Here is a 22,588-nt window from a genome sequence, read left to right on the forward strand (position 1 = left end):
CCTCCCCTATACCATGACCGCACAGTCACAGCGCCATATACACATCATATACTGATCCTGCCACATACACCTCCCCTATACCATGACAGCACAGTCACATATACACATCATATACTGATCCTGCCACATACACCTCCCCTATACCATGACAGCACAGTCACATATACACATCATATACTGATCCTGCCTGACCCAGTACAAGGACCCAATACAATAAGGATATAAAGCACCAGTGTCAGGAGAATTAGCCTGTACATAATAAACACATGTGTTCACCAACCTGTGGGTCCCAACCTGTGGCAGGACTACAACTCCTATCATGCTGTGACTGTTGTAGTTTTGGAGCAGCTGGTGACCCACAGGTTGGGGAACAATATGGGAAGTGCTGTGTATAGAGGAGCAGTGCAGGGATATGGGGCAGTGTTATATGGGGCAGCCCTGTGACCTAGGTGACCTCCCTCTCCCAGCACTCCCAGCCTCCCTACACCTACAGGATGATGAGAGTCAGTCAGTGAACTCACCAGACAGCAGCCCCAGCAGTCGGCATGGCCTCCAGCAGTCAGATAGTGAGGAGGTCACATGGTGAGGAGGGGGCGGGTCCTTGCAGGCCATCTTCAGGGCAGAGCAATGATCCTGCTCGGGGTGAGGGGATATTCACACTGCCTGCCCAGGAGGGGAGAGAGTGGGAGGACATGAGGATGCTGAAGGTGAGCAGGGAGGGGTAGCACTCTGAGGCCACCAGATGTACAGGAGCCTGTAGTAATTTTTTTTTTTTTGGAGATTGAAATTGCGCCCCCTGTAACTCACCACTAGATGGCGCCCTAGGCCATCGCCTACCCTGGCCTACCCTTTGTCCCGGCCCTGATTACTGCCATAGATTGACTACCACATAATGACACTATATACAGACCAATATTACCGCCATACAGTGACCACCACATAATGACTCTATATACACACTATATACAGACCAATAGTACAACCATAGAGTAATCGCCCACATAATATTGGTCTGTATATAGTGTGTATATAGAGTCATTATACAGGAGTCAGTCTATGGCAGTAATTTTGGTCTGTATATAGAGTCATTATGCAGTGGTCACTCTATGGTGGTAATATTGGTCTGTATATAGTGTCATTATGCAGTGGTCACTCTTTGGCATTAATATTGGTCTGTATATAGCGTATATATAGAGTCATTATATAGAGTCACTATATACACCAATAGTACAGCCATAGGGTGACAGCCACATAATATTGGTCTGTATACAGTGTATATACAGTCATTTATTATACAGTGGTCAGTCTATAGCGGTAATATTGGTCTGTATATAGTGTATATAGAGTCATTATGGGGCGGTCACTTTTATGGTGGTAATATTGGCCTATATATAGTGTGTTTTCTTCAATAACGGTATGGAGGTAATATTTGGTCCTGATTATAGTGATTTTTTTAAATTTATTTTTTTAAAGCAATTCATATAAATAGTTCTTGTATTTACACCACTAGCGGGTAGTCCTGACATTTAGCGGCAGTCCTGGCATGTAGGGGCAGTCCTGGCATTTAGCGGCATTCCTGGCATTTAGCGGCAGTCCTGGCATGTAGTGGCAGTCCTGGCATGTAGCGGCGGTCCTGACATGTAGGGGCAGTCCCAGAATGTAGCGGCGGTCCTGACATGTAGGGGCGGTCCCGACATGTAGGGGCGGTCCCGACATGTAGGGGCGGTCCCGACATGTAGTGGCGGTCCCGACATGTAGAGGCGGTCCCGACATGTAGAGGCGGTCCCGACATTTAGCGGCGGTCCCGACATGTAGCTGCGGTCCCGACATGTAGCTGCGGTCCCGGCATGTAGCGGTAGTCCTGACATGTAGCGGCATGTAAACTTCTGAACTGAGTAAGAGCCCTAATACATGGAGCGAAAATTGTCCGAATCAGGACGCTATCGCTCTGTGAGGACACTGGGGAACATGATCAGGTAGTATATATCACAGACAAGGCCTGAGGACACCGGGGAACATGATCAGGTAGTATATATCACAGACATGGCCTGAGGACACCGGGGAACGTGATCAGGTAGTATATATATCTTTATTGTTTACTATATACAGCAAGGATTGCACACACATCACTAATGATATACTGTATATATACACATAGGGGGAGATTTATCAAACATAGTGTAAAGTGAAACTGGCTCAGTTGCCCCTAGCAACTTATCAGATTCCACCTTTCATTACTCAGATTCTAAGTAGGTGGAATCTGATTGGTTGCTAGGGGCAACTGAGCCAATTCTTCTTTACACCAGTTTGATAAATCTCCTCCATAGCTTTTGCTGTAGTAGGCTCTCTAAGCGAGCTCCATTCTACCAGATTGGCGCTCACTTCTGCAGAATATCAGGCCGTGTAATACGGCCTTAAAAGTGGCCGTATGCTTCCAATAACTGCTGGCTGAACATTCCTTCAGCTGACAATTATCTCTCCCATCTGGTCCCGTCCTCCCCATACACAGAAATTTGGCACATCTGAGTTTTCCTGTGTTTTCTATGAGAGGGTAAAGCCATAGCCATACAGATCTGATGGCGGCTTATCTCTCTTAGAACAAAGAGGTTGGGCATTGATTTTCCATCAAGCTTGATCCCCTATGTCCACTGATATCATCTGTCAGAGGACTGTCCAGAGAGCCCCATACACCTTACACTGATGGCCGAACCCACCAGGAGCAACAGGTACCACCAACAAAAGAGTAAAATGTATGGGGACCTTAAATTGTTGCTAAAATATTTCAGCATTTGGGGCCCCACCTTTAACTTTGCCCAGGGCCACATCTAGTCTAAAACCGGCCCTGCCCGCAGACAGCGGCTATGATAGTTGTTGTGCACAAGGAGGTATATTTGTATTGTTTTTTTGAGGTATCGAACTGGTATTGAGTATCAAAATAAAAAAGCTGGTATGGTGACATCACTAGCAGGGCCTAGGCCTGTAATGCCTCTCTGTGCTTGCTCCCCACCTCTCTGCATTTCAGTAACTGTCCAGGGCTGGATTGTGTCCTCCTTTACCGGAAGAATATTGCGCTTGCTCCACTGCTAGTGGGGTGGTTCAGCCACAATGGGGGCCCAGGCTGGGCCCAAGTTGCATTTAATCCGCTGCTGCTTCTTGCAGGACATACAGCAGCTGATAAGTACTGGACTTTTTTTTATACAGAAATAGGTTACAAATTAGTTTAACTTATTGACACCAGGTGATTTAAAAACTATTTGTTAAAGATGTGAAGCAAGGACTAAACATATTATAAATGCAATTTTTCCTATTGCCCTGGGGTCCTCAGGGTTTTCAGGGCTGCATACGCCTTGTAATGTATACTCAACCAGGGTGGATATACAGGACGCCAAGATCAAGGAAATCTGTCTGGTCCGTAGCAGGTAGAGAGCTGCATACACAAGCATGTGGACGGGTTGTACAACCGCTAGTCACAGCGCCGGCATCAGCACCCGGCTTACCTGGGCAAGTGACGGGCCCTGTTAGCCGCTAGCAGAACCTGATGGCAGGTGTATTTTGGCAACAGCTTAACAATCGCTTGTTAGGAAACAGTCACTTGTGGGACAGTTTCTTTAGTGCAGCGCTCTCTAACATGTGACTTTCCAGTTGCTGCAAAACTACAACCCCCAATATGGACCGCTGGCAAGGTATAATGGCCGTTATAGTTTGGCAACAGCTGAAAAGTCACTGACTGGGAAAGAAAGATTTAGGAAAACTGTTTATTTAATCCAGTGTTCTCCAACAAGTGACTCACTCTCCAGTTGCTGCAAAACTACAACTTCCATCATGCACTACTGGAAGGACATGATGGGAGTTGTATTTTGGCAACAGCTGAAGAGCCAGTGGTTGGGAAACAATGATTTAGGAGGACAGTGGCCCAATTTATCTAGGGGTGCAGTGACGGGGGGCATTGTCATAATTCATAAGTGCAAAGTTATTTTTGCACCAAGAGAAGGGCTAACTACAGACTGAAGGACAAGGTGCAGCTCACCTACAGATGGGGGGCACAAAGAGGGTCCTGTTACTGTTTGGGAGCTCTATGCCACCATGTATTGGGCTGTAAAAATCTGCAACATATCCTCCATGTCTGAACTCACCCTACATCATTCTGAGAGGCCATAAAAGCCTATTTCACATCTGACATTGTATAGTGGGTGACATGACTAAGGCTAGGTTCACAATGTGTTTTATCCTATACGTTTAACGTATACATTTTATGGAAAAAACGGATGCAACTGCCGATGCAATTGTGTGCCATCCGGTTGGATCCGGTTGGAACCGGTTGGATCCAGTTTTTCCATTGACTTGTAAACAACAACAACAACAACAACCTGACAACCTGTCTGGGCATGCTCATGACATCACTACGACAAGCAGTGACATCACGTAAGTGACATAATTGGTGATGTCATCCAAGGGCCCTATAAGAGAAGGTGCAGAGCCCCAGAATCTCTGTTCTTAGGGACTCACTAGCGATTACACTGTTGGTACTACCTTGCTTTCTTCCTGCGTATACTGATAGTCATTTCTAGTGTTTTCGATTTTTGTCAATCCATGGAGAGAGAGGAGAGGATTGAGAGGGAGCTTGCCATTTTTGGCAACCTCCTGTGCTATCTGGTTCCAATCCTGGTCGGCTGTCTTTCCACCAGACAACCACTCAGCATGATTGAACCCTTCATCAACCCACTGAGCTGGGGCAATTCCATCAGCCACCCGCTCAGCTGGGACAATATCACCTTGGGCCTGAGGCCAAACAGCACCATCACAGACCAGACCAGCTGTAAGATTACCCCCATCCTGCAGAGGCCCAATTACACCACCAGAAACCTGCAGCGTCCAAACACCACCTTTGAAGACCTGCCCGACTGTGACCTGATGTCCATCACCAGTCATGTCCAGAGCGCAGCAACCGCCTTCACTGACCTGCTTAGCTGGCTGACTGCTGTTAGCGATGTGCTCAGCTGGACATCCACTACCAGTCGCCTGCTAAGCTGGACTTTCAGTGATAGCGCCCTGCTGACCTGGATCACAGTTGCTGTAGAGAGAGTGAGTGTGATCACCACCATCAGTGATTACATCAACTGGATCTGCAGCACCAGAGACCTCATCATCTGGACCACCACCCTCACCCGCAGCAGCTTCCTGGACATCTGGACGACCACAGCCACCTGGATCACCAACACCACCACCGGTGAGCTGACAACGTTGATTTCCACCGTCACCACCAGCGATCTGCAGAGCGCACTGAGCAGCATAAGTGAGAAGCTGGTGTGGATTGCCACAACCCTCCAGCTTCTCACTTGGCTGACCAGTCGCTGCAACAGGTGCGCTTGGCTGCTATCTGCGGGTGAGGCTTTGTCCTGGATGAACACTACCAGCAGGATGCTGATCGGCGCCCTACAGGGCATCAGACTTATTGTGCGATGTCTGTCCAGTACCGAGGAGCTGAGGAAATGCCTGGCCATCATATCCGAAGAAGTGCTGAGCGGCTTCCCCGCCACCACCACCACAGCACGCTCCGAGGGACATCCCTACCGCCGACAGCGAATCATTTGAAATGATGGGACAACATCACCAGGGGCCTGCAGTTCCATCAGAGAGCAGCCCAGCTGGAAGATTACCACCAACCTGCAGAGGCCCAATTCCACCACCACCAACCTGCAGCGTAGCAACTCCAGCACCATCAAAATGCAGAGCCCAAACAACACCATTGGAGACCTGCCCAACTGGAATATGACCACCTGTGACCTCATTTCCATCAGCAGCCATCTCCAAAGTGCAGCAACCACCTTCACTGACCTGCTTAGCTGGATATCCACCACAAGCCGCCTGCTGAGCTGAACTTTCACTAATAGTGACCTGCTGACCTGGATCACAGCTGCTGTAGAGCCAGTGAGTGTGATCACCACCGCCTGTGATTTCATCACCTGGATCTGCAGCACAAGAAATCTGATCATCTGGACCACCACCCTCACCAGCTTCCTGGAGATCTGGATGACCACAGCCACCTGGATCACCACTACTACTGCCGGTGAGCGGATCACGTGGATTTCCACCATCAGCACCAGCGATCTGCAAGCAATCACAGCGAGTGCGACATTGTCCTGGACTATAACCACCAGCAGGATGCTGATCGGCTTCCTACAGAGCATCAGACTGATCCTGCGATGCTTCACCAGTACCGAGGAGCTGAGGAAATGCCTGGCCATCATCTCCAAGAAAGTGCTCAGCGGCTTCCCCGCCGCCACCACCACAGCACGCTCCGAGGGACATCCTGACCGCCGACAGCGAATGATTTAATAACTTAAATAAAAGTTTTTCTTGTTGCCAAAAATGTGTACTTTTTATGTCACTATACATTGTAGTAAGGTGTGCAAGGGTGTAAGTGTGTAATAATGATAATGTGGGACACTAAAAACACCATACACCACCTCTCTTACACTGTACCTGTCAGCTCTGCCCCCCAAAGATGGCCGCTCTGCCGTACTCACCGTTATTGTGTGAGGTGAGGAGGAAAGGGGAACTACAACCATGGTGGACGGCACACAGGAGCGCCCCCTGCTGGTCACTCTCCTTCTCCAGCTCTTCCCTCTGCCACTGGCTGTAGGAGTATACGCTGCCCAAACAAAAACACCCGGTGGGGTCTCAGTAGATTTATCCTTGTTTCCAGATAGTGACCAATCACAGCTCAGCTTTCACATATTATTTGCCTTGGTAAAGTGAAAGGGGAGCTGTGATTGGTTGCTATGGGCTACTAAGGGAAATGTATTGTGCTGCTGTAGTAAGAGACCCATAGCAACCAATCACAGCTCAGCTTTCATTTCTCACATTGCTCTGGGAACATGAAAGCTGAGTTGTAATTGGTTGCTATGGGCAACAAAGAGACTTTTACCATTAGAAAGCTTAAAGAGGTATTCCCCACAAGAGCTAAAATAATGTAATGCTCCCAAACCTATCTGGCCTTACTCACCAAGTCCCTCTGAGTATTTTGAGACGTCTCCCATCTTTCTAGCTGCTGCCGTTCCTGAGTTACAAGTTTTTCTAAAAGCCGATCTATATCCAAGATAGGAAACTACATTTCCCATCATGCAATGCTTATGCCTGATGATGGTGAAGTAGCAGAGCTGAGACAATGAAGGAAATGATGACAGTGTAGCAGAGCGGAGATGGCGGTGTTGGTGCAGCAAAGGTGAGTTGGAAGTGACGGTGTAGCAGAGCTGAGTTGGTGACAGTGTAGCAGAACTGAGTTGGCGGTGACGGTGTAGCAGAGCTAAGTTGGCGGTGACGGTGTAGCAGAGCTGAGTTGGTGGTGACGGTGTAGCAGAGCTGAGTTGGCGGTGACGGTGTAGCAGAGCTGAGTTGGGGGTAACGGTATAGCAGAGCTCAGTTGGCGGTGACGGTGTAGCAGAGCTGAGTTGGGGATGACGGTGTAGCAGAGCTGAGTTGGCGGTGACGGTGCAGCAGAGCTGAGTTGGGGGTGACGGAGTAGGAGGGCTGAGTTGGAGGTGACGGTGTAGCAGGGCTGAGTTGGAGGTGACATTGTAGCAGAGCTGAGTTGGGGGTGACGGTGTAGCAGAGCTGAGTTGAGGGTGACGGTGTAGCAGAGCTGAGTTGGGGATGACGGTGTAGCAGAGGTAGTTGTAGATGATGGTGTAGCAGAGCTGAGTTGGGAGGGAAGGTGTAGCAGAGCTGAGTTAGGAATGACGGTGTAGCAAAGCTGAGTTGGGGGGGACGGTGTAGCAGAGCTGAGTTGGGGATGACGGTGTAGCAGGGCTGAGTTGGGGGTGACGGTGTAGCAAAGCTGAGTTGGGGGTAACGGTTTAGCAAAGCTGAGTTTGGGGGGACGGTGTAGCAGAGCTGAGTTGGCGGTGACGGTGTAGCACAGCTGAGTTGGGGAAGACGGTGTAGGGACGAGTTGGGAGGGACGGTGTAGCAGAGCTGAGTTGGGGGGACGGTATAGCAGAGCTGAGTTGGGGAGGACGGTGTAGCAGAACTGAATTGGGGGGACGGTCTAACAGAGCTGAGATGGCACTGACCGAGTAGCAGAGCTGAGTTGGGGGAAAGGTGTAGCAGAGCTGAGTTAGCGGTGACGGTGTAGCAGAGCTGAGTTGACGGTGAAGCAGAGCTGAGTTGGCGGTGACGGTGTAGCAGAGCTGAGTTGGGGTGACGGTGTAGCAGAGCTGAGTTGGGGATGACGGTGTAGCAGAGCTGAGTTGGCAATGACGGTATAGCAGAGCTGAGTTGGGGGGACGGTGTAGCAGAGCTGAGTTGGGCGGGACGGTGCAGCAGAGCTGAGTTGGGGGGACGGTGTAGCAGAGCTGAGATGGCACTGACCGAGTAGTAGAGCTGAGTTTGGGGAAGGTGTAGCAGAGCTGAGTTGTCGGTGACGGTGTAGCAGAGCTGAGTTGGCGGTGATGGTGTAGCAGAGCTGAGGTGTGGATGACGGTGTAGCAGAGCTGAGTTGGCGGTGACGGTGTAGCAGAGCTGAGTTGGCGGTGACAGTAGCAGAGCTGAGTTGGGGATGACGGTGTAGCAGAGCTGAGTTGGGGAAGACGGTGTAGCAGAGCTGAGTTGGGAGGGACGGTGTAGAAGAGCTGAGTTGGGGGTGACGGTATAGCAGAGTTGAGTTGGGGAGGACGGTGTAGCAGAACTGAATTGGGGGGACGGTCTAACAGAGCTGAGATGGCACTGACCGAGTAGCAGAGCTGAGTTGGGGGAAAGGTGTAGCAGAGCTGAGTTAGCGGTGACGGTGTAGCAGAGCTGAGTTGACGGTGACGGTGTAGCAGAGCTGAGTTGGCGGTGACGGTGTAGCAGAGCTGAGTTGGCGGTGACGGTGTAGCAGAGCTGAGTTGGGGTGACTGTGTAGCAAAGCTGAGTTGGGGGGGACGGTGTAGCAGAGCTGAGTTGGGGGTGACGGTGTAGCAGGGCTGAGTTGGGGGTGACGGTGTAGCAAAGCTGAGTTGGGGGTAACGGTGTAGCAAAGCTGAGTTGGGGATGACGGTGTAGCAGAGCTGAGTTGGCGGTGATGGTGTAGCAGAGCTGAGTTGGCGGTGACGGTGTAGCAGAGCTGAGTTTGGGGGGACGGTGTAGCAGAGCTGAGATGCCACTGACCGAGTAGCAGAGCTGAGTTAGCGGTGACGGTGTAGCAGAGCTGAGTTGACGGTAAAGCAGAGCTGAGTTGGCGGTGACGGTGTAGCAGAGCTGAGTTGGGGTGACGGTGTAGCAGAGCTGAGTTGGGGATGACGGTGTAGCAGAGCTGAGTTGGCAATAATGGTATAGCAGAGCTGAGTTGGGGGGACGGTGTAGCAGAGCTGAGTTAGGCGGGACGGTGCAGCAGAGCTGAGTTGGCGGTGATGGTGTAGCAGAGCTGAGGTGTGGATGACGGTGTAGCAGAGCTGAGTTGGCGGTGACGGTGTAGCAGAGCTGAGTTGGGGGAGACGGTATAGCAGAGCTGAGTTGGGGGGGACAGTGTAGCAGATCTGAGTTTGGGGGACGGTGTAGCAGAGCTGAGATTGCACTGACCGAGTAGCAGAGCTGAGTTGGGGAGAAGATGTAGCAGAGCTGAGTTGGCGGTGACGGTGTAGCAGAGCTGAGTTGGGCGGGACGGTGCAGCAGAGCTGAGTTGGGGGGACGGTGTAGCAGAGCTGAGATGGCACTGACCGAGTAGTAGAGCTGAGTTGTCGGTGACGGTGTAGCAGAGCTGAGTTGGCGGTGATGGTGTAGCAGAGCTGAGGTGTGGATGACGGTGTAGCAGAGCTGAGTTGGCGGTGACGGTGTAGCAGAGCTGAGTTGGCGGTGACGGTGTAGCAGAGCTGAGTTGGGGATGACGGTGTAGCAGAGCTGAGTTGGGGATGACGGTGTAGCAGAGCTGAGTTGGGGAAGACGGTGTAGCAGAGCTGAGTTGGGGGTGACGGTATAGCAGAGCTGAGTTGGCAATGACGGTATAGCAGAGCTGAGTAGGGGATGACGGTGTAGCAGAGCTGAGTTGGCGGTAACGGTGTAGCAGAGCTGAGTTGGCGGTGACAGTTTAGCAGAGCTGAGTAGGGGATGACGGTGTAGCAGAGCTGAGTTAGGGATGACGGTGTAGCAGAGCTGAGTTGGGGGTGACGGTATAGCAGAGCAGAGTTTGGGGGACGGTGTAGCAGAGCTGAGATTGCACTGACCGTGTAGCAGAGCTGAGTTGGGGAGACGATGTAGCAGAGCTGAGTTGGCGGTGACGGTGTAGTAGAGCTGAGTTGGGGATGACGGTGTAGCAGAGCTGAGTTGGCGGTGACGGTGTAGCAGAGTTGAGTTGGCGGTGACAGTGTAGCAGAGCTTAGTTGGCGGTGACAGTGTAGCAGAGCTGAGTTGGGGATGACGGTGTAGCAGAGCTGAGTTGGAGGGGACGGTGTAGCAGAGCTGAGTTGGGGGTGACGGTGTAGCAGAGCTGAGTTGGCGGTGACGGTGTAGCAGAGCTGAATTGTGAATGATAGTGTAGCAGAGCTGAGTTGTGAATGATGGTGTAGCAGAGCTGAGTTGGCGGTGACGGTGTAGCAGAGCTGAGTTGGGGATGACGGTGTAGCAGAGCTGAGTTGGGAGGGACGGTGTAGCAGAGCTAAGTTGGGGGTGACGGTATAGCAGAGCTGAGTTGGGGAGGATGGTGTAGCAGAACTGAATTGGGGGGACGGTCTAACAGAGCTGAGATGGCACTGACCGAGTAGCAGAGCTGAGTTGGGGGAAAGGTGTAGCAGAGCTGAGTTGGCGGTGACGGTGTAGCAGAGCTGAGTTGACGGTATAGCAGAGCTGAGTTGGGGGGACGGTGTAGCAGAGCTGAATTGGGCGGGGCGGTGTAGCAGAGGTGAGTTGACGGTGACGATGTAGCAGAGCTGAGTTGGCCGTGACGGTGTAGCAGAGCTAAGTTGTGGATGACGGTGTAGCAAAGCTGAGTTGGCGGTGACGGTGTAGCAGAGCTGAGTAAGCGGTGACAGTGTAGCAGAGCTGAGTTGGGGATGACGGTGTAGCAGAGCTGAGTTGGGGGGGGCGGTGTAGCAGAGCTAAGTTGGGGATGACGGTATAGCAGAGCTGAGTTGGGGGGGACAGTGTAGCAGATCTGAGTTGGGGGGAAGGTGTAGCAGAGCTGAGATGGCACTGACCAAGTAGCAGAGCTGAGTTGGGGAGAAGATGTAGCAGAGCTGAGTTGGGGAGAAGATGTAGCAGAGCTGAGGTGACGGTGTAGTAGAGCTGAGTTGGGGATGATGGTGTAGCAGAGCTGAGTTGGCGGTGACAGTGTAGCAGAGCTGAGTTGGCGGTGACAGTGTAGCAAAGCTGAGTTGGGGATGACAGTGTAGCAGAGCTGAGTTGGGGGTGACGGTGTAGCAGAGCTGAGTTGGCGGTGACGGTGTAGCAGAGCTGAGTTTTGGATGACGGTGTAGCAGAGCTGAGTTGGCGGTGACGGTGTAGCAGAGCTGAGTTGGCGGTGACGGTGTAGCAGAGCTGAGTTGGCGGTGACAGTGTAGCAGAGCTGAGTTGGCGGTGACAGTGTAGCAGAGCTGAGTTGGCGGTGACAGTGTAGCAGAGCTGAGTTGGGGATGACGGTGTAGAAGAGCTGAGTTGGGGGTGACGGTATAGCAGAGCTGAGTTGGGGGGGACAGTGTAGCAGATCTGAGTTGGGGGGACGGTGTAGCAGAGCTGAGATGGCACTGACCGAGTAGCAGAGCTGAGTTGGGGAGAAGATGTAGCAGAGCTGAGTTGGCGGTGACGGTGTAGTAGAGCTGAGTTGGGGATGAAGGTGTAGCAGAGCTGAGTTGGCGGTGATGGTGTAGCAGAGTTGAGTTGGCGGTGACAGTGTAGCAGAGCTGAGTTGGCACTGACCGAGTAGCAGAGCTGAGTTGGGGGAAAGGTGTAGCAGAGCTGAGTTGGCGGTGATGGTGTAGTAGAGCTGAGTTGGGGATGATGGTGTAGCAGAGCTGAGTTGGCAGTGACGGTGTAGCAGAGCTGAGTTGGCACTGACCGAGTAGCAGAGCTGAGTTGGGGGAGAGGTGTAGCAGAGCTGAGTTGGCGGTGATGGTGTAGTAGAGCTGAGTTGGGGATGACGGTGTAGCAGAGCTGAGTTGGGGGTGACGGTATAGCAGAGCTGAGTTTGGGGGACAGTGTAGCAGAGCTGAGATGGCACTGACCGAGTAGCAGAGCTGAGATGGTGAGTGCTGCGGGTGAAGGTGGTGCCCCTTGGCTGATCACGAAGGAAGGGTGCCACTTGGTGATCGTGCGTTGGTGGGGTTGGAAGGTGATCGTGGGGTCGGGTGCCGCTGGTGATAGGGGGGGCTTGTTGCAGGCGATATTGGGGGGGGGGAGCTTGCCGCGGGGGGGGGGGATGGCGGGGGTGCCGCGGGTGAGTGCGGAGGCTATGCCATGGGTGAGTGAGGGTTGCCACGGGTGATGGGGGGGCGGTTGGTTGTGGGGCGCGGGGCTGTGTGCTGCGGGTGAGTGCTGGACGGTGTGCCGGGAGGCTCTGGACACAGGGGGTGAGCTCTGGGCTGGGGGTGACCGGGTGGCTGCTGTTAGTTAGCTGCACTGATCACTGTCTCCCTCTCTAACAGCAGCCACCCCATCAGTATTCTCAGTCACTTCACTGTGCTGGGACTGAGGACACGTGGTGCCGACTCCGAGGGTGGGGGCCAGGAGCAGGGAGCGTGTCGGGTTGGACTGAGGTCTGATGATTCTATGCATTCCGTGGGGGTGAATGCAGCTGGATAACAGCAAAACTGTGCAGAATCCATAATAACTTTATATTGGAAAGATGAAAAGCTACGGGTGGGCAACGTATTAATGCAAAAATAATTTGCTCATATGTGGCGCCATATTATAAATGTAGGGAGGTCGCCCATCTATGCTCATATGCGGCACTGTATTACAAATGTATGTGTGTGTAGGGGGGGACACCTATCAACCCTCATATACGGTGCTATATTAGAGCTTGTATGTATTGTCATACCTCCTAACCGTCCCGGATCCAGCGGGATAGTCCAGATTTTGGGGTGATGTCCCGGAACGGCCCCCATGTGTCCCGCTGTCCCCCACCCCGGCCCCGGCGTTCGCACCGGCAGCTTCAGTTTCAGACAGCGGCCCTTACACTTTGAGCGCTCACATCGACACCTACTGGCCGGGAGTATGCCCCCCCCCTGACGCCGCTCCCGACGCTGAGGAGGCCGAGGAGGTGATGCACAGGCTTCTGGTGCAGGCTTCCTCTTCCAGCCCCGCGGCGTCAGATGATGTGAGAAGAGTGCGGGCACCGTGGAGCTGGAAGAGGAAGCCCATAGCTGCCAACAGGTATGACCCAGTAAGCCCCGCCCCCACTGCGGTAAGCCCCACCCCCGGCTAACTAACCAGCAGAGTACACAGCGCCAGAGGAGGAGAGACGCCATGGACAACAGGAAATATGGTAAGTATAATGGGTCAGTCTCCTACCATATTTCTAGTTGTCCATGGCGTCTCCCCTCCTCTGGCCCTGTGTACTCTGCTGGTTAGTTAGCGCTGCGGTGGGCGCCGGGGGCGGGGCTTACCGCGATGGGGCGGGGCTTGCCGGGTCATACTGTTTGCAACTATGGAAGCCTGCACCAGAAGCTCCACGAGATTGAGTACTAAGGGGCATACTAAGGGGGTACTAAGGGACATACTAAGAAGGTACTAAGGGACATACTAAGGGGGGTACTAAGAGGCATACTAAGAAGGTACTAAGGGGCATACTAAGGGGGTACTAAGGGGCATACTAAGGGGGTACTAAGGGGCATACTAAGAAGGTACTAAGGGCATACTTAGGGGGTACTAAGGGGCATACTAAGGGGGGTACTAAGGGACATACTAAGAAGGTACAAAGGGGCATACTAAGGGGGGTACTAAGGGACATACTAAGAAGGTACTAAGGGGCATACTAAGGGGGTACTAAGGGGCATACTAAGGGGGGGTACTAAGGGGCATACTAAGAAGGTACTAAGGGGCATACTAAGAGGGGTACTAAGGGGCATACTAAGGGGGGTACTAAGGGGCATACTAAGGGGGGTACTAAGGGGCATACTAAGGGGGGTACTAAGGGACATACTAAGGGGGGTACTAAGGGACATACTAAGAAGGTACTAAGGGGCATACTAAGGGGGTACTAAGGGACATACTAAGAAGGTACTAAGGGACATACTAAGGGGGTACTACGGGGCATACTAAGAAGGTACTAAGGGGCATACTAAGGGGGTACTAAGGGGCATACTAAGAAGGTACTAAGGGGCATACTAAGGGACACACTAAGGGGCATTCTAAGAAGGTACTACGGGGCATACTAAGGGGGTACTAAGGGACATACTAAGGGGGTACTAAGGGACATACTAAGAAGCTACTAAGGGGCATACTAAGAAGGTACTAAGGGGCATACTAAGAAGCTACTAAGGGGCATACTAAGGGGGGTACTAAGGGGCATACTAAGAAGGAACTAAGGGGCATACTAAGGGGGTACTAAGGGGCATACTAAGGGGGTAATAAGGGGCATACTAAGGGGGTACTAAGGGGCAAAATAAGAAGGTACTAAGGGGCATACGAAGGGGGTAGTAAGGGGCATACTAAGAAGGTACTAAGGGGCATACTAAGGAGGGGGTACTAAGGGGCATACTAAGAAGGTACTAAGGGGCATACTAAGGGGGGTACTAAGGGGCATACTAAGGGATATACTAAAGGGGTACTAAGGGGCATACTAAGGGGGTGCTAAGGGGCATACTAAGAAGGTACTAAGGGGCATACTAAGAGGGTACTAAGGGGCATACCAAGGGGCGTACTAAGGGGCATACTAAGGGGGTACTAAGGGACATACTAAGAAGGTACTAAGGGACATACTAAGGGGGGTACTAAGAAGGTACTAAGGGGCATACTAAGGGGGAACTAAGGGACATACTAAGGGGGTACTAAGGGACATACTAAGGGGGTACTAAGGGACATACTAAGGGGGGCACTAAGGGGCATACTTAGAAGGTACTAAGGAGCATACTAAGGGACATACTAAGGGACATACTAAGGGGCATACTAAGAAGGTACTAAGGGACATACTAAGGGGGGTACTAAGCGGCATACTAAGAAGGTACTAATGGGCATACTAAGGGGTACTAAGGGGCATACTAAGTAGGTACTATGGGGCATACTAAGGGGCATACTAAGGGGGTAATAAGGGGCATACAAATGGGGTACTAAGGGGCAAAATAAGAAAGTACTAAGGGGCATACTAAGAAGGTAATAAGGGGCATACTAAGGGGGGTTCTAAGAAGGTACTAAGGGGCATACTAAGGGGGGTACTAAGAAGGTACTAAGGGGCATACTAAGGGGGTACTAAGGGGCATACTAAGAAGGTACTAAGGGACATACTAAGGGACATACTAAGGGGCATACTAAGAAGGTACTAAGGGGCATACTAAGGGACATACTAAGGGGGGTACTAAGGGGCATACTACGAAGGTACTAATGGGCATACTAAGGGGTACTAAGGGGCATACTAAGTAGGTACTATGGGGCATACTAACGGGGTACTAAGGGGCATACTAAGAAGGTACTAAGGGGCATACTAAGGGGGTACTAAGGGGCATACTAAGGAGGTACTAAGGGGCATACTAAGAAGGTACTAAGGGCATACTAAGGGGCATACTAAGGGGGTACTAAGAGACATACTAAGAAGGTACTAAGGGACATACTAAGGGGGGTACTAAGGGGCATACTAACAAGGTACTAAGGGGCATACTAAGGGGGGTACTAAGGGGCATACTAAGGGGGTACTAAGGGGCATACTAAGGGGGGTACTAAGGGGCAAACTAAGAAGGCACTAAGGGGCATACTAAGAAGGTACTAAGGGGCATACCAAGGGGTTACTAAGGGACATACTAAGAAGGTACAAAGGGGCATACTAAGAAGGTACTAAGGGGCATACTAAGGGAGTACTAAGGGGCATATTAAGGGGGTACTAAGGGACATACTAAGAAGCTACTAAGGGACATACTAAGGGGGGTACTAAGAAGGTACTAAGGGGCATACTAAGGGGGTACTAAGGGTCATATCAAGAAGGTACTAAGGGACATACTAAGGGGGTACTAAGGGGCATACTAAGAAGGTACTAAGGGGCATACTAAGGGACATACTAAGGGGCATACTAAGAAGGTTAAGGGGGGTACGAAGGGGCATACTGAGAAGGTACTAAGGGGCATACTAAGGGGGGTACTAAGGGGCATACTAAGAAGGTACTAAGGGGCACACTAAGGGGGTACTAAGGGGCATACTAAGGTGGTAATAAGGGGCATACTATGGGGGTACTAAGGGGCAAAATAAGAAGGTACTAAGGGGCATCCTAAGGGGGTACTAAGGGGCATACTAAGAAGGTACTAAGGGGCATACTAAGAAGGTACTAAGGGACATACTAAGAAGGTACTAAGGGGGTACTAAGGGACATACTAAGAAGGTACTAAGGGGCATACTAAGGGGGTACTAAGGGACATACTAAGAAGGTACTAAGGGACATACTAAGGGGCATACTAAGGGACATACTAAGAAGGTACTAAGGGGCATACTAAGGGGCATACTAAGAAGGTACTAAGGGGCATACTAAGGGGGTACTAAAGGGCATACTAAGGGACATACTAAGAAGGTACTAAGGGGCATACTAAGGGGGTACTAAGGGGCATACTAAGAAGGTACTAAGGGGCATACTAAGGGGGTACTAAGGAACATTCTAAGGGGGTACTAAGGGAGTACTAAGGGACATACTAAGAAGGTACTAAGGGGCATACTAAGGGGGTACTAAGGAACATACTAAGGGGGTACTAATGGGCATACTAAGGGGGTACTAAGGGGCATACTAAGGGGGTACTAAATGGCATACTAAGGGGCTTACTAAGGGGGTAGTAAGGGGCATACTAAGGGGCATACTATGGGGCATACTAAGGGGCGTACTAAGGGGCATACTATGGGGGTACTAAGAAGGTACTAAGAGGCATACTAAGGGGTACTAAGGGGCATACTAAGGGGTACTAAGGGGGTAGTAAGGGGCATACTAAGGGGGTACTAAGAAGGTACTAAGAGGTATACTAAGGGGGTACTAAGGGGCATACTAAGGGGGTACTAAGGGGCATACTAAGGGGGTACTATGGGGCATACTAAAGGGGTACTAAGGGGGTAGTAAGGGGCATACTAAGGGGGTACTAAAGGGCATACTAAGGGGCATCCTAAGGTGGTACTAAGGGGCATACTAAGGGGGTAGTAAGGGGCATACTACGGGGTTATTAAGGGCATACTAAGGGGGTACTAAGCGGCATACCAAGGGGCATACTAAGGGGCTTACTAAGGGGCATACTAAGGGGGTACTAAGAAGGTAATAAGGGGCATACTAAGGGGGTACTAAGAAGGCGGCTCTGATCAATGCTCAACTGTGGCGCCATATAAATGTGTGTGTGTGGGAGGGGAGCCTATTAACGTTCATACGTGGCGCCACATTACAAACATAGGGTGGTGCGATCACATATGTGGCGCTATATTGTAAGTGTGTGTGTATAAAATGCTTTCCCCATACATTGTACAGGATAGGGACACTTTAGGGTCTATCCTATTCCTATAATACCTAGAGACCGCAGAGCAGCAACCACTCCTCCTGATCTTTTGCAGCCATGCACTTTCAAGGCCGGGTTTACACAGCATATGACACCGGCCGTGTCAGCCGGGCCGCCGATAGGGCAGTACAAGTGGTACTGCCGTATGGGGCCCGGACCCCAAGAGAAATGGGGCCCGCACGTCCCCCCTTGCCACCTGTTTTTGAGCATCCCGAGAAGCTGCGGCCGTGCAGCTTCTCGGGATGCACTGATCGCTTTGATGTTCCGCCCGCACATTGAGCGGACGGAACATTAAAGCGATCAGAATACAGGAACAGGACCTGTCAGCGTCCTACTCCTGTATTCTCTCCCATAGGCTGCCGGCACTTCATACCAGCAGCCTATGGGAGGCCGGGACGTGACCTCTCCGGCAGGCGTGATCATGTGACGTCATCACGCATGCCGGAAGTCCCGTCCCTGCGGCTCGCAAGATGGAGCCCGAAGAGGAGGAAGAGAGCTGCTGCCTGCAGCCACAGCGCGGATTAGGTGAGTAGGATGTTTGTTTTTTTAGGGGCACCTCTGGGGGCATTATTAGCTCATGGGGGGCACCTCTGGGGGCATTATTAGTGTATGGTGGCACCTCTAGGGGCATTATTAGTGTATGGGGGCACCTCTGGGGGCATTATTAGTGTACGGGGGCACCTCTAGGGGCATTATTAGTGTATGGGGGTACCTCTGGGGTCATTATTAGTGTATGGGGGCACCTCTGGGGACATTATTAGCTCATGGGGGGCACCTCTGGGGGCATTATTAGTGTATGGGGGCACCTCTAGGGGCATTATTAGTGTATGGGGGCACCTCTGGGGGCATTATTAGTGTATGGGGGCACCTCTGGGGGCATTATTAGTGTATGGGGGCACCTCTGGGGGCATTAGTAGTATATGGAGTCACCTCTGGGGGCATTATTAGTTCATGGGCACCTCTGGGGGCATTATTAGTATATGGGGGGCACCTCTGGGGGCATTATTAGTATATGGGGGCACCTCTGGAGGCATTATTAGCTCATGGGGGGCACCTCTGGGGGCATTATTAGTATATGGGGGCACCTCTGGGGGCATTATTAGTGTATGGGGGCACCTCTGGGGGCATTATTAGTATATGGGGGCACCTCTGGGGGCATTATTAGTGTATGGGGGCACCTCTGGGGGCATTATTAGTGTATGGGGGCACCTCTGGGGGCATTATTAGTATATGGGGGCACCTCTGGGGGCATTATTAGTGTATGAGGGCACCTCTGGGGGAATTATTAGTGTATGGGGGCACCTCTGGGGGCATTATTAGTTCATGGGGGCAACTCTGGGGGCATTATTAGTATATGGGGGCACCTCTGGGGGCATTATTAGTATATTGGGGCACCTCTGGGGGCATTATTAGTGTATGGGGGCACCTCTGGGGACATTATTAGCTCATGGGGGGCACCTCTGGGGGCATTATTAGTGTATGGGGGCACCTCTGGGGGCATTATTAGCTCATGGGGGGCACCTCTGGGGGCATTATTAGCGTATGGGGGCACCTCTAGGGGCATTATTAGTGTATGGGGGCACCTCTGGGGGCATTATTAGTGTATGAGGGCACCTCTGGGGGAATTATTAGTGTATGGGGGCACCTCTGGGGGCATTATTAGTTCATGGGGGCACCTCTGGGGGCATTATTAGTATATGTGGGCACCTCTGGGGGCATTATTAGTATATTGGGGCACCTCTGGGGGCATTATTAGTATATGGGGGCACCTCTGGGGGCATTATTAGTATATGGGGGCACCTCTGGGGGCATTATTAGTATATGGGGGCACCTCTGGGGGCATTATTAGTATATGGGGGCACCTCTGGGGGCATTATTAGTATATGGGGGCACCTCTGGGGGCATTATTAGTGTATGGGGGCACCTCTGGGGGCATTATTAGTATATGGGGGCACCTCTGGGGGCATTATTGGTTCATGGGGACACCTCCGGGGGCATTATTAGTATATGGGGTCACCTCTGGGGGCATTATTAGTGTATGGGGGCACCTCTGGGGGCATTATTTGTATATGGGGGCATCTCTGGGGGCATTATTAGTGTATGGGGGCACCTCTGGGGGCATTATTAGTTCATGGGGGCACCTATGGGGGCATTATTAGTTCATGGGGGCCACCTCTGGGGGCATTATTAGTTCATGGGGGCATCTCTGGGGGCATTATTAGCTCATGGGGGCACAGCAGGGAATCCTACATACAGGGGGCACAGCAGGGGATCCTACATACAGGGGGCACAGCAGGGAATCCTACATACAGGGGGCATCCCACACAGCGCAGTTACTATGGGAGCCTACAGGGGGGAGAAAGGAAAGGAAGCTGCTAGAAATGTGCGGAGCCTAAATTGTTTGTCTCGCAGGTTCTGAAAAGATGAAACATATCTGGAAGGAATCATCATGGAGGACTGGGCCGGATGGAGAGGAAAAGGGAAAGTGACGCCTCAGATCAAAGAAGACGTCACCTGTCAGTCACTGTATGACACTTTTCTTATTTTGTAGAACATCATTTAGTAGGGGCGCCCGAGGTGACAGCTACTACATTATCTGTACTCAAAGATATCACTGTGTTATCTGTGCTGTTACATAGGACTGCAGGTGACTACTACATTATCTGTACTCAGAGATATCACTGTCTTATCTGTGCTGTTACATAGGACTGCAGGTGACATCTACATTATCTGTACTCAGAGATATCACTGTTATCTGTGCTGTTACATAGGACTGCAGGTGACATCTATATTATCTGTACTCAGAGATATCACTGTGTTATCTGTTGTGTTACATAGGACTGCAGGTGACTACTACATTATCTGTACTCAGAGATATCGCTGTGTTATCTGTGGTGTTACATAAGACTGCAGGTGACATCTACATCATCTGTACTCAGAGATATCACTGTGTTATCTGTGCTGTTACATAGGACTGCAGGTGACTACTACATTATCTGTACTCAGAGGGATATCACTGTTATCTGTGCTGTTACATAGGACTGCAGGTGACAGCTACTACATTATCTGTACTCAGAGATATCACTGTGTTATCTGTGGTGTTACATAGGACTGCAGGTGACATCTACATTATCTGTACTCAGAGATATCACTGTGTTATCTGTGCTGTTACATAGGACTGCAGGTGACATCTACTAGAGGATCTATACTCAGAGATATCACTGTGTTATCTGTGCTGTTACATAGGACTGCAGGTGAAATCTACTACATTATCTGTACTCAGAGATACCACTGTGTTATGTGGTGTTACATAGGACTGCAGGTGATATCAGGTGATTTCTCCAGGTTGCAGAAGTTCAAACTTCATCGTGCCCTGGTGTGCTGCTGTCTGTATACATGTGTTCTGGTGTCTGTATGTGTGTATACATGTGTGCTGGTGTCTGTATACATGTGTGCTGGTGTCTGTATACATGTGTGCTGGTGTCTGTGTGTGAGATCAATTCTAGAGAACTGGCTCATATACCCCATTTTCCCCAGTGGCTTAAAATGTAACCTCTGTTATACAGTTATAAAAGTGTAGAACCTAAATGTGAACAAGGTGCAATTCAAATAGACACTTACTTGTATAGCTGTCTCTTGTGCTCTGTATGCAGTGCATTATATTCACCCTTGCAACATACAATTTATAGCGTGTCTACAAGCCCAGCGGGGCTCATTATGATGGAGACTAAAACTTATACAAGAGCGGGGTAGGGGTTCCCCTGTATTCAGAATGCTGTTGAGTGCTAGGCAATGCCCCGTCTGGGATTATTGAATTTCGAGGGTCTATGCAGAGCAGGATAAAGACACCTCTGCTGCACAAACAGGATCTCCTAGAAAGCGTTCTCACCGCCATGTATTCGCTATCACTGGCTTGGGTGAGCTAAACTAGTCTGCCTGGGGGTGTGTGTGTGTGTGATTTGTATATGCTCACTAACATGAAACAGCCTCATTATATTAGCCTTATCAACATATTCTATGTTAGTGAGCATACCGGGGGGGAGGGGGGGGGGTATATTGGTGGACATATACAAATCAAACGGCCCCCCAGACCATCGAAATTCAATAATCCCAGACGGGGCATTGCCTAGTACTCAACAGCATTCTGAATACAGGGGAACCCCTACCCCACTCTTGTATAAGTGTTAGTCTCCATCATAATGAGCCCCGCTGGGCTTGTAGACACGCTATAAATTGTACGTTGCAAGGGTGAATATAATGCACTGCATACAGAGCACAAGAGGCAGCTATACAAGTAAGTGTCTGTATGGTGACATTTACATTGCACCTTGTTCACATTTAGTTTCTACAATTTTATAACTGTATAACAGAGGTTACATTTTAAGCCACTGGGGAAAATGGGGTATATGAGCCAGTTCTCTAGAATTGATCTGAACCAAATTATACCTCCCAGCAAGGCGTGGGTCGAACACACAATTTTTTTTTAAATTAATGTGGGGGGCCCAGACACTTTGGTTGTATGGGGCCCCCGAAATTCCTGATGGCGGCCCTGGGTGTCAGTGAACTTTAGCCCGGCCGGTACTGCTGTACTGCTCAGACGCAGGGACGGTTTTAGACTAAATGTGGCCCTGGGCAAAGTTGAAGGTGGGGCCCCAAATGCTTAAAGGACAAGTCCGGCGAAAATAATTTTTTTATATGTTATTACTTATGGAAAGTTATACAATTTTCTAATGTACATTAATTATGGGAAATGCTCATATACTGCTATTTCCCTTAATTTAGTGTATCAGGAAGTGTTAGAATTATCTCTGAAGCAGTGACGTCACGACCAACGGTGTAATTCCTATGGAGTGTCCAGCAGGGGGCGCTCTATATATAGAAGTCAATGAGTACCATTGACTTCTATATATAGTGCGCCCCTGCTGGACACTCCATAGGAATTACAGTGTATG

At 50.8% G+C, this 22,588-nt stretch overlaps 1 protein-coding gene across 1 annotated transcript in view; it reads left to right on the forward strand.

The window, feature by feature from the left end:
- The first annotated feature begins 677 nt into the window (after positions 1–677).
- The window catches only part of SNX30 (sorting nexin family member 30), a 116,250-nt gene continuing 94,339 nt past the window's right edge, over positions 678–22,588 (forward strand). Inside the window, exon 1 of the mRNA XM_069962175.1 lies at positions 678–707. Coding sequence (XP_069818276.1) covers positions 693–707 — 15 coding nt within the window. The 5' untranslated portion in view covers positions 678–692. The remainder of the gene's footprint in view (positions 708–22,588) is intronic.

The sequence above is a fragment of the Dendropsophus ebraccatus genome, chromosome 3, assembly GCF_027789765.1.
Source record: "Dendropsophus ebraccatus isolate aDenEbr1 chromosome 3, aDenEbr1.pat, whole genome shotgun sequence".
Taxonomy (NCBI): Eukaryota; Metazoa; Chordata; class Amphibia; order Anura; family Hylidae; genus Dendropsophus; species Dendropsophus ebraccatus.